General features: G+C 40.8%; 1 protein-coding gene across 1 annotated transcript in view; it reads left to right on the top strand.

The window, feature by feature from the left end:
• The window catches only part of LOC132977394 (CUB and sushi domain-containing protein 1-like), a 455,723-nt gene that overhangs the window by 333,331 nt on the left and 109,238 nt on the right, over positions 1-13,154 (top strand). Inside the window, exons 26-29 of the mRNA XM_061041929.1 lie at positions 1,746-1,937; positions 6,956-7,082; positions 7,625-7,836; positions 10,860-11,051. Of these exons, the coding sequence (XP_060897912.1) occupies positions 1,746-1,937; positions 6,956-7,082; positions 7,625-7,836; positions 10,860-11,051 (723 nt within the window). The remainder of the gene's footprint in view (positions 1-1,745; positions 1,938-6,955; positions 7,083-7,624; positions 7,837-10,859; positions 11,052-13,154) is intronic.

Raw genomic sequence — 13,154 nt, 5'->3', positions numbered from 1 at the left:
AGTGGAGATGGCTCACTTCAAAAGTTTACTTGAAGATAAAATAGTGACTGAGAATAAAAAATAAAAAAAACCTGTAGTCCATTGACGCCATGATTCTTTTAAGAAATTACAAAATATTTATTTCATTATTTAAAAGTGTAATGAATTGATTTAGGGATGCCCTCTGAAAAAATAAAAATAAAAACACCACAGAATCTTTTTTTTTTTTTTTTTTTTTTTTAAATACACTCAGGGTACTCGTGCCCTAATGAAATATTGCAATCAAAACAGCATTTCCACCATCAACAGACCCAGGCTATGTTTATGCAAGCTATCCAGGTTGTGTCAACTCTGATACAACCTACCCTACCTACCGCATGGCCTCTTCTGGTCCCCGCAACTTAACTGTGTAGAGTAGACTGATGGACAGCAAGAGCTAGGACATCACCATTGTCTAGTGGAAGTCTCCCTTCACTGGGGTTTCATCCAATTAGTCCCATGACAAGTCGGGGCAGCTGGACAGTGAGCTCCATTGTCACAGAGCCAACCCATCTTAATGCCAGTTCCTACTGTCCATCAAACCCACATGCAGAACTCTTATACCTTACCTACCCAGGCTCTGTACATGCAAGCTCCAGGTAGTGATGACATTGATACTACGTACCTTTTCACAAGGCCCCTAATGGACGCCACAAACAAAACACAACTCTTCAAGGTGCCAGGTCACCATGGCAACATTATGCCATCTATGGCTTAAAATGTTTATAGACAGGCGAGTATACAGGAAATCACTTGATGGTAAATGGAGGTAAATGGACTGTACTTAGCGTACATAGCATGTGTCTAGTTTTTTTACCTCTCTAAGCACTTTAACACTACATGTAATTTCCACCCAATAATACACATATTCTTACACTGACTGCAGAGGAGGCTGTGTAAATTCCCCCTTAGTGTTAACTTACTATGCAATGGAAATCAATTTAAGGTTTGGTGTTTTGCCCAAGGGCACTTTGACATATGTGGACTTCACAAACTGGGATTGAACCACCAACATTCTGATTGAAAGACAACCAACTCTGCCGCTTGAGCCTCAGTCGCCCGAGAGTTTATATAAGTGATTTACTGGTAATTGTTCTTTACTTAGTTCTTTTCTTTTCTTTACTCAGATTGGACATATTTGTTCTAAGGGAGGACTTTGTTAGTCATCAGTGGCTGACCTGAGGGAAAGTAAATGTCTAAGTGACATTGCTGTTGTGTCCCTGTTTATTCAGCCAGGATAAAGGCTTATCTTCAAAACACACAGAAATCCTATGCACTGTAATCATTCAGGTGTACACTAGATGCCTCCCCCCCCAAACTGTTTCCTAAGAGAACAACATTTTCAGATCATACGGATGTTTGCAGATACTGCTCACCATGCATCGTTAGAGCTTTGAGGAAATGTAGAAGCACATATATTTTAAAAGGTCATGGACACATACGTACAGGTAAAATATGTGGAAACGTTTACTGCAGCTGTCATGCAAAGTTTTTTTTGGATCAAAATGTAGTTTAACTTTGAATATCAGCAGGAAACCATGAAATCAGTGGTATTCAGGAGAGGGATCATATGACCTTATGTCCTCCTGCCAGACACCGCTCTGAATCACCCTATTTGTTTACACAGTGTTGTCACAATACATGACTGTGGAGACCTAATCTGATAGTGTGTGTTTGTGTACCTTTGTGTTGTGTTCTTCACTGTGTGTCCGTGTGTGTCTTTCTAGGTTTTGACCTTGTACGCTGCGAGGAACCAGGCATCCCCAGTTATGGCTATAAAATCCAGGACGACGGTCATTTTGCCAACACTTTCGTCCTGTACTCCTGCAACCCCGGATACAGTCTCCATGGCAGCAGTACACTAACGTGTCTGAGTGGGGACAGACGTGTCTGGGACAAACCGCTTCCGTCCTGTATCGGTAAGCACGCCAACACATGTTCAGGTTACAGGAGCATCAATAAATTAGAAAAATGAGAGCTGAATCCACTGGACATTTTTTCATACTATTAAGCCAGAAATATAGCAGGAAGCAGCAGTGAAAGCTACTGCAAAAGAGTATGATGGTTAAAAAAAAAAAACCTGAGTGAACAAGTGATTGAGTCAATACAGGTGTATTCTGTCTGATTCAACACTGTGGGAAATTACTAATTCAACACAGTGCATCAAAACAGCCCTTGAAGATCCATCAACCTGTGCACACAAGGCTCTCTGTGCTTGGACAGCAGGTTGTCACCAGCCAGGAGATTTTAGTGCACCTGGCGTCTGGGTACTTTAAGGTTGGCATGGTTGTGGTGCAAAAATAGGGGATGACAGTCTAAATTGAACTTTGATGAATTTATAATGTAAGCCAAGCTACTTTCTTGTACCCTGAAGGTGCTGGCAGCATTTTATGTCAACGACTTTGACAGATACATTAGCTTTCTCTTCTTTTCTCAGCATGCACAAAAAAATAGAATATTCTATCAGGAGGGACCTTTTCACGATGCCAGAGAGTGACGTGGTTTTAAGGCGATATTGATTCATCAGATATTGTTGAAGGTTGAAGGTTTTCCAACCGGACACTACACACTAACTGAAAGTGAACTCATGTGGGGTTTACTGTTACAGCACGAAAGTGATGACTACAACATTTCTTGCTTTTATGTCAACGTAGCAGCAATAACTCCACCTGGAGAAATTGAACTGTTCACTAAGCTGGTTTACTTTACAACTGCTCAGACTGTGATCAAATGACTAATGATGATAGAGATTACTCTGGGACTAGGGGTCACATTCTCATTTTATCTAAGTCTTCAACAGACACTACAGAGAGTAATTACTGTACATGAGGGTGACAGTTTATTATGAATGTGACAATATTAAATGCCAAACATTGAGACAGCTGATTTAAACCATAGACTATATATATAACATTGACGTAGTCTCGGTGACGTCAACCATTGGTTTCTATAAGTGGTTTTAAAGCACAACGTTGCTATGCAGGTAATGCTGTCTCAAACTAACTTCCAGGCAAAGAGGTGGAGCTGAGGCGGGCCTTAACCCTCCTGGCAAACAACGCACCCACCTGTTGTTGGAAATATTTGAGCTAATGAAAGTACCCAACACAAATATAGGTTTAGTCAATTTGAATTAATTTAGATGTTTTAGTGTAAAAGTTCTACATCTTGTATCTTTAATATAACCTAAACGGATGACTTCTGAACAAATTAATTCCACATACAGTTTTTTTTTACCAATAAAGAATTGAGCTATTCAGACCTAAACGAGGCTGTAAACACATTTATATATCTGCTGTATAAAGGGCATTTTAACTTGGGGCTTTTGGAGTCAGCCTCAAGTGAGCGCACCCTGAACAGCAGTTTTTTTCACTTCCACATTGGCTTCAACATCTGAGAAAACACCAAAGTGCTGTTATTCCTATTGACTTAATGAGGTAAACAGCCTTATTAAGGGGTGTCGTAGCCTGGCGGTTAGTGCGTGCGCCCCATGTACCCAGTCCTTTAAGCAGACGACCTGGTTTCGAATCCGACCTGTGGCTCTTTTCCTGCATGTCATTCCCCACTCTCAGTCTCCCTGAGTTCTAGCTCAATGCAATGTCCTATCTCTAAAATAAAGACATAGATAGCCCAAAACTAAACCTTAAAATAAACAGCCTCATTCTATGGAAACACAAGTCATGTCAATGTATTTGTTAAAAGGGATATAAAAACAGTCGCTATGTCCTTTTAAAGTCTTATCAATTGAAACTGTAAATCAGACTGCATTTAAATAAATATTAAAAGAGTTTTAAGAAAGCCTTTGAGATCTCCCTGGAAACATAATATAATAATTAGCTGTCTAAGTAGCTGCTGCTGTGCACTCCCACAACATCAAGGTTGTATTTTTCTGACAGTGAAAATGGAGAAAATAAAGGTTTCTCAGTTGGCATATCTAGAGTATATTTGAATATTTCCCAGGTTTTGAGGTGGATGAGCTGCCAGAGGGCAGATTTAGCTTTGGTTGGCACTTGGCAGCTCTTAATTAGGTCGGAGAGGAGTGTGCCAAACGTTTCAGGTGCTGTGAAATGCAAATTTGTTTTTATGTATTTGCTTACAGCCCTGTGAAAGTAGTTTTGTGTTTTAGATATAGCATGTGCAGCCAGCCACTCTCGGCCTCTGTTGTCATTCAGCAAACACAAGTGAAGCATGAACTCTACAATTGTTTATTTGTATTGTTCCTAAATAGCTATGAAATCCTTGGAGCAAATTTGCCTTTTGTAAAGCCCATAATTCCTGCTTGTCCATAAATATTTTGTGGCTTTGCATATTTTACACATTAAAGCACTTTCCCTGTAAGCACTGCTACCTTGTTGGGTAGATGTGGGCACTTGGCACTTGTTAACTTGGAATTCCCCGCTGCAGAGCCAAACCTTGTGTCTCTGTCTAACCTACCAGCACACCTGAGCTCTCCTAGGCGGGACATGACCTAACATGGTTGCTAATGGCAACTGAAAAGAAAGTGTTTGCATGTGGGTATGAATGAGAATGAGTATGAATCTATTGGCTAGATGTGTGTGTAAATCTCAAGGTGTGAGTGTGTGTACGTACCTCAGCAGTCAGTCATTAATTTCTAGCCGCTCTGTTGCTGCTGCATTCCAGGTAAGCAACCTGCAGAGTGCTTTCCGGCAGAGCCCCAGGCTTATCACCTCTATACCTAGCCTTGTATCTCCCTCATTTTTCTGTCCTTTGGGGCGTTTGGCGATGACTGTTCCCCTCCCTGTCTATCTGCATCCGTCCTACATCTACATGTATGAGCGTAGAAATGGCTTTGCCTCAGGCTCCACGTATAGTCTTTCAGAGTGGTTGTCTATTCATACAGAAAACACACCTTTTCCTTTACTATGCATGTACGTGTGTCTGTTATTCTCTTTTTTTTTTTTTACATGTCAGGATCTCTGGAAAGCAGATGTCATTGACCCACGCTAACTATTTTCTTCTTCTTATGTGTTTGGGCCCGTAACCTTTTCTACCTGCTTTCCATGATAACACACAGCAGAGACGTTGCCTTTCCTCTATTGCTTTCCACTAGAATGATTGAAAGAAAAAAAAAACTGGTTATATTGTGTGAGTGGGTGTGTGCATTCAAATGTGAGCATGGGCTTGCATAACTGCACAAGTGTTTTCAAGTAAGTGTCTGGCCTTGTGTCATTATCTGCCTCTCCCTTTATGTTTGTGTTTTTTTTATTTTTTTTATGTGAGTGTGTGGTTCGGTTCATTCTGCCTGGGGTAATGCAGCAGCAGTAAGTTGTCATGGTATTGTAGATAGCAGAGCTGTGTTAATAGCGCCCTCTTAACTCACACAAACATACGACGCGCATGCTGACACAGAGCCTCCTCTTCACCACACTGTTTTCTAATCAGCAGCGATCTGCTGGCTCAGTGGGCAGCCATGCGCACCTTGTACTACCATGATGAGTTGAAATGTGCTCCCAGCCTTTTCCCCTGCGAGCTGCTATCTCCCCTGCTCCCCTCCACTGAAAACAATGTAAAAATAACACAAAAAGTCTGTTCTCCCTTGTGCATTAAGCAGCTTTTTTTTTCTTCACAAAACTTTGAACACAATAGGGAGATCCCTAAGGGGAAACAGTCATCAAAGTTATTTGCCAACCTTGAAACCGTAAAGCAGGAGCTCGGGAAATTCAAGGTTGATTTAACGATTCAAGCCTTTCTAAACCGATTCTCATTTAAGTCAACCTTCACACCTCACAGTAATTCACAGCAAAAGAAGAGTGGTCTCTCACGGAGAGGAAGTGAAACAGTAATAGGGAAGGAAAGAAGATCAAGAAATATGATCCAAATGATTTGTTTGCTTTGAAAGTAGAGCTCTTCATATGTTCAAGGTGGGCAGAACAATCAATAACTGACCCATGGAAACCCTTTACCTGACCTGAGCACAGGCTTACCCAATCAGAATGTACAACAGCAGTGGTTCTCAACCGGTGGGTCGGGACCCAAAAGTGGGTCGCAGAGCCAATTGCAGTGAGTCGCAAATGTCTGTCTGGAAAAAAAAAAACAGTGTCAAAATGTCAGAATACTTTATTAACCTGTTTGTTTTGATCTGTCTCTTTGTTCTGTCACATGTATTGTACCATCTGAGGTCCAAAATGTAAAAGTTTTCATGAAAGGAAGAATGTTTTACACGTAGAAGAAATCAAGTATCTCCTCTGTTAATGTCTCTCTGAGTCATGACAGTATTGTTGTTGACCCTGTGTTTACATCATGTTTAAAGCTGTTTTAGTCAAGGACAAGAGAAAGAAAGAATAACATACTCACTGCTTATTTGGATGTCACGTAAGTGTGTTTAGATCACGGTCATTCTGTGTCAATTTATGTGCAATATGAAGCTATGAGTTAATCAACATGTGCTAACATTAGCCTGCTAACAATGCAGGCCACAGGCAATTGCAGCTCGAGCAAAGGACAAATAAATGATGGTGCGCGTTCTAACTCATAACTCCTCGTACGAACTCGAGTGGAAAGCGGTTGGCGGTGTGAGAGCGGAGGCTTCAGTATAGCGAAGGTGTCGCCAAACAGCAGTTTGTTTTGGTTGCTGGTGCTCAAGGGCGACCTCTGGATCAAAAAGTTGCACATTCGTCCTTTAAATATATATGATAATTAAGATTTAGGTTAGAAACATCGAATCAGTAGCATCCTACTATATTTCTTATCAAAGGAGAAGAAGAAAGATGTCCTGATGACGAATGATTGGTCCATAAGGGATGCATCAACTTCTGATTTATTGAATGAAGTGTGAAGATTGTGTCATGTGTGTTTTTATTTTTATTTTGTTAATTTGGTTAGGATAATGATCCTTTGTATGTCTCTGACCGGACGGTTATATTTAATTGTTAAAGTGAATGATGTAATGTTTTCACCCCTTTGTCTCGTGTCCTTGTAGCGGAGTGTGGAGGTCACATAAGTGGAGCAGTGTCTGGACGGATTCTGTCTCCGGGATATCCTGCTCCATATGACAACAACCTCCACTGCACCTGGACCATAGAGGCTGACACGGGCAAGACTATCAGGTAATTATGAAGCAGTTGGATATACACTGAAGCTGCTGTGAGTATGATGATGGCCTGCAGTTATCTAGAGCAAGTGGGTTTTTTTTTTTCATCAAGAAGAAGTATATGAGAAAGGATAGGGTTATGTTACAGACTCACACTATGTTAAACATGATCAGTAATACACTTAAAGCCATACATAGGACAACATGCACATCACAAAAAGCATGCTCTAAATGTGCTGTAAGGCAAAAAAAACCTCACAAGACTGTCATAAAATGATAAATTCCGTAATTATAGATACGTGTTCACTGTCAAAGCAACTGCTGTGTCGAAGATTACACCACATTAGTCATTATGTCAGCATTATGTTTCCAAACACATCGCAGCCACAGCTGACATTCCTGTGATTGTGTGTGCACGCATACTAGTTCAATCCGTCTTTTTTTGAGCTCTGCCTCATGTTTCGTATGGTAAACTGCTGGATAAGGAACATATGTTATTGTTAATATGGGATCACTGGTCTCCTGATTCTTTTTCTGTTGTTGTTGTTGCTTTTTTAGCCTTCACTTCATCGTTTTTGACACCGAAGTCGGCCACGATATCCTGAGAGTTTGGGATGGTCCATCTGGGCCGTCAGACGGGGGGATCCTGTTGAAAGAATGGTCCGGCCCAGCCTTACCTGAAGACATCCACTCGACTTTCAACATACTCACACTGCAGTTTGACTCTGATTATTTCATCAGCAAGCAAGGATTTTCTATACAGTTCTCCAGTAAGTACTCTTCACTCTCAATTGAAGTTATTCATCACAAAAATCTAATGGTAGAGGAAATACTTGTGAAAACACAAAAAAAAGTGGGTGGTCTGCCTCACTCTACCCCTGCATCCACTTATGAAGAAAAAGCTGAATTTAATTAGCAATTAAATGAGCTTAATTAACAAACGCTGCAGTCATCACATATGCAGTTTCTTACTTATTACATAAACCTCATTTATATTGGCTACAAGGTAATTAATCTGGAAATTATGCTGCACTTAACAGGATTTCAGAAAAACCTTCAGCCAAAGAATGAAATTAGAAATGTAATACCTCACTGAGGGACTCGGGCTCATGAGTACTGAAGGAGCTCACTGGAGACATGTTTCTCTTTTTGAGGAGACTTTGGACATTTAATCATGAATCTGTTAGTGCTGCTGTTTCACGGGTTATTTAACAGCATTCATCACATGTGTCTTTGACATATACAGTATCTCTAAAAGGCGTTTTTAGACTGCAGGAACTTTTTCATAATAATTAACGATGTTAAGAGGAACCTTTTTAGCTCCTGCTTCAGAGTAGGTACCATAGCGGTGCGAATGTAGACAGAAAAAAGTTCCCATAATGCGTAGTTCTCAGGGAACTACCTAGTGGATAGTTCCTCTTAAAAAAGTCCCCAGAACTGTTTGGTCTGAAAACACCAATTGATTCCGCACCGCAGGAACTGTTTTAATTCCTATAGAACCCCGTTAAGAGGAACCGTTGTAGCTCCTGCTTCAGAGTAGGTACCATGGCGGTGTGAATGCAGACAAAGAAAAAGTCCTCATGGTGTGTAGTTCTCAGGGAACTCTGTGGTGGATAGTTTCTTTTCAAAAAGTCCCCATAACTGTTTGGCCCAAAAACACCTTATAAGGTGGATTAATAATATAAACAATATAAAATGATCCAAGTGTTTTTTTTTAATTAATTTTGATTTAAGTGTTTTTGAAACTTGTTAACTGAAAATCTCAAACTGGTATTGCTTTCCTCAATCCTTTAAAGACAGGCTAACCTAGCTGTGCTTTTCGGCTGCAAACACTGAGCCACGTGTCTGTGTCTTTTAAGAATCACGACTGCAGTCACTGCAGCAGCAAAAATCGATCAGAGACACACAGAGTGAAAAAAGTTAGGGGGCGAGAGTTCAGACTGTCTGGAGGATCTCACCTTTACTGCCGCTTATTTCAAATTCTTGTGCTTGTTCCTCTTTACAAAGCCATTTATATCCAACACTTGCTCTATGGCTTTCATACATATGCATGGCACACACACACACACAAACACCAACACATGCCTGTCTGAGATGTTTTTGAAATAGATGCATAATTCCAGTTTATAAATATTTACTTCCAGTGCTTTTTGTCCCCAAATGTCGTCCACATATTTATTTATTTTTCCCCATTCTCCCCACTTTTAATACAACAAATATTTGCACTAACTTACAAACTAATCAGAACACTGTTATTCAATTACTATGGTAATGACTCCTTATATTTAACCCTTTATATCTTTTCTAAAGCAACGCTGGTAGTACATACCACCACAGTCATATTGTAGGCACGATGATCATATAAATGTATTTTTTTCTCTCATGTTGTCTTCCCTATGTCCCGATCTACACACTAACCTGATGAAATAAATTCAGTTTTTTACTGGAACAATGGAATAAACATCACGCCATAATACTAGTTTGGTCTGTACACCAGCTGTTGGAGTATTTGTACAGAAATGTATTATGCTCAGTTTAGATGTAACTCATACCGACTGCTTCCACTTCTTGTGAAATAACTGAAATAACAAGTCATGTCTTCTTGTGTAAGAAGAAGGGGCAAAAGAGGCCTGAATAAAAAGACAAACAAAGATCATGTGACTGAAGGTCACATATTGTACTCCGAACAGCAAGTCTAAATAAGTCTCAGAGCTCCCCAAAACATGTCTGTGAAGTTTATTGTTTTAAATCCACTCTAGGCCTGTATTTCATCATGCCTATAAACCTGTCTATTTCTTTTTTTGATTTTGATATACTTTATTAATCCCCGAGGGGAAATTCGGTTTTACACTCTGTTATTTTAGAGACATGCTTCTCACACACATAGGTCAGAATCACACACATGCACAATTAGGACCTGTGGACATGCATTGGTGGAGAGATGTCAGAGTGTGGCTGCTACAAGCTGCTAAGCAGAGAGCGCACCAGAGCAGTTGGGGGTTCGGTGCTCAAGGGCACCTCGCCAGTGCTACTGAAGTTATCTGGCACCTCTCCAGCTACCAGACCAACCTCCATATTATGGTCCGTACTAAGACTTGAACCCTGCTCAGAACAGGCTGTTTATGTGTCTGTAGCTTTAAATGCAAATGAGCTGTGTCTGATCACGGACCTCTGGGTTTGGTTTGCTCATGCTTTCTTGCATATTTCCCAGTTGTTTACAGTTAGAAGGCAGACTCAGAGGGCAGAACATACGCTTTCAGGATCCCAAAAATGTATTCTGTAACATCTTGAGATGTCCAGGTTTTCCAGATTTATGGGGGGGAAAAAAAAAACAGAACACAGACTGAAAAATAGAGTTATGCATGTTATGCATCTCAAACCCTGACTTAATGTATCACTCACCTACCAGACACTGCTGACATCAGGCAGAAATACAAGTTCAAACACACACAGTCTTGATTTGTACATTTAGTTAGCAGTATTCATATTGCACTTTAGTGATCATTTGAGAATTATTTAACAAAACTATTCCTTGATTTTTGACAGACTTCCATTAATGCTGCACAAGTGTTTACCCCTTTCAGTATTGAAAATGGTGATTGATCAGATGGAAGCAAAACATTATATTTTGACACTCACACAGTGTGATCGCAGCATATTCCCAACAGGATTCACAGTATTCATAGTACAGTTACGTATTTGCTTCTTAGTCTGCCAGCAGTCACACAAATGACCCTCGGCCTACCTCTAACAGTCACTAAACAGCTGTCTCTCCTTGTTTCACACTCTCCAGCAACTACAGCAACGACCTGCAATGACCCTGGCATCCCTGTCAACGGTTCTCGCTACGGGGACAGTAAGGAGCCCGGGGACAGCATGACGTTCCAGTGTGATCCAGGGTACCAGCTGCAGGGCCAGGACACCATCACATGTGTACGGATGGATAATAGATTCTACTGGCAGCCGGACCCTCCGACATGTATAGGTAGGTATATTATGCACAAACTGAGATGAAAGGAAATCACAGCAAAGAGATTAAATATGACGCTGTCGTCTATGGGCACTAGATATGAACATTTTTGGATACAGGCAACAACCATTACTCCAACAATACATGAGACTGAATGCTAAGACTCTTGAGGTGGAATGATCCGGAGTTGTATCTGAAGTCTGAAGTGTAGGGAGTAAACAACAAACATGACAGTTGAGCTCCCTCAGGGACTCCTGTGTTGTTGTGCCACATCTGACATACTTCTCTGCGGGTAAATCAAGTGAAGCCTGCTGGTGAGGTGATCGCTAATCCCAAATGATGCTGCCGCTGCTGGAGCATTAGATACTTCCTTTTTTTTTATATACTTGAGGCATGCTCTTTAAGATGAAGGAGAAGTTGAATAGGTGCTGAATAAACTGTGGTTGAGATAAGAATCAAGAAGTGTTGCAGTGGTGCACAGGAAAAGTTCAACATGTATCTCGAACACATCCGTAACTCAAACTCAGGAGAGAGTAAACTATACAGAAGAAGAAGACAAAGGGGGAAAAAGGTGGTCAGATTTTTTGTGTCAGAGAATGATTCAGGTGGCTTTGGTAGGGTTCCTATTTCAAAACCTAAAAAAAACAGAGCTTATTTTTCTCTATTATCACCAGGTTTATCATCAGGACCTCCTGCTGCTTGAAGCCCTACGAGCTTCCCCATCCCACTCCACACCTCATTCACACATTTCTGCTGCTGTTTTTTTTTTTTTTTTACCCTCCCACTTTCAGGTGTGCTTTACTTTCTTTATTTTCTCCTTAAGGCCGGTCTGACACACTTGACTTGATCGGTAAAGAAAAGAGGCGACTGAAGCCTGCCTTTGTGTCAGAAAATGTAGCAATAGCAGCGTCAGAAGGAAGAAAAAAAAACACTTAATCTGAATGCAGCAAAAGCCCACTACAATTATCACTGTGCAAGAGAGACAAATTTGAAATTGTAAAAATGAATGAAATTCTAGATTAAAATAAACATGTTTGGCTATTGTGTTTTCTTATTTTGAAAGACCAGGCAGAGTTATGACACAGCAGAGACTGCATGAAAACAATCTGAACAAGCGTGGGTGGGGAAAGTCTTTCAACAATTGGTGTAGCATCTAAGGATGTTCCTAGCAACTGTTGATTTAGCCAACATTTACAATCAGACCAGTCCACTAGTCTAAATTCAGTCCAAATTGAGCAATATATTTAACTCGGTTAACCACTGTCCAAAACCAATTAGCGTTCATACTTCATATTTGCTTTTTGATTGACAGCTGTTTTGCAGCTGGAATGTGTTTCACTTTGTGATGCAGACTACTTTATTCTGTAGGTAAACAATGTCAAATTGGTTCGTCGATTGTAGCTCACATTAGCAGTGCTGGCAACCTTGGGTCCTTCTTGCAGGTTACCATCCACATGCCTGTGCTGAATGCGGTTACACATTGCTCTGGTGGAGCGGGTTACATGCCAGTTTAACCTGATACAACTTAATCTTTATTTTCTAGATCAAAATTCCCCCAAAACAGCACTGCTCCTACAAGATGCTGTCCGTCCACTATGCTAGTTTTCATCCAAGTATTGAGGAGGGGGAGCACCATCAGTCCCTAAAGCTACAACCCAAGCTAGTGGCTGCTGTCTGTGTTACAGCTTAGACACAACATTTAAAAGTGTTGTGGGCCTACATTAATAAACATATGGAGCACATACAGTACGACTAACTTGACGTTCAGTGTGTTATACAAAACAGTCTAGTGTGTGAGAGTGGGTCTCGCAGAGTGATCTGCAACTGTTGATGCCTTTGTTTACGTATTTTTCACCGTTGATAGTCCACACCCACCTGCCACCCCCAAGACACCTCTCCATGTTTCACATTCGTCCTTCGCATCACCAAATTGCTGCTTGAAAGCATCTATCTGTCTCTCTTGCCATTATCTCTTTCTTGCTCTCTGGCTAGTTGTGGGATAACAGGACCGCTAGGGGTGATTCTCTCTGCTAACTACCCCCCCGGCCTTACACGCCGTAACTAAATCTCACAGTTTCTTTTTCTGGTCTTTCAACCTCTTCATCTACCTGTGGAGGT

This window comes from Labrus mixtus, chromosome 1 (genome assembly GCF_963584025.1).
Source record: "Labrus mixtus chromosome 1, fLabMix1.1, whole genome shotgun sequence".
NCBI classification, from domain to species: domain Eukaryota; kingdom Metazoa; phylum Chordata; class Actinopteri; order Labriformes; family Labridae; genus Labrus; species Labrus mixtus.
Note: the sequence above shows the minus strand (reverse complement) of the source record. Positions and strands in the feature narration are given on the sequence as shown.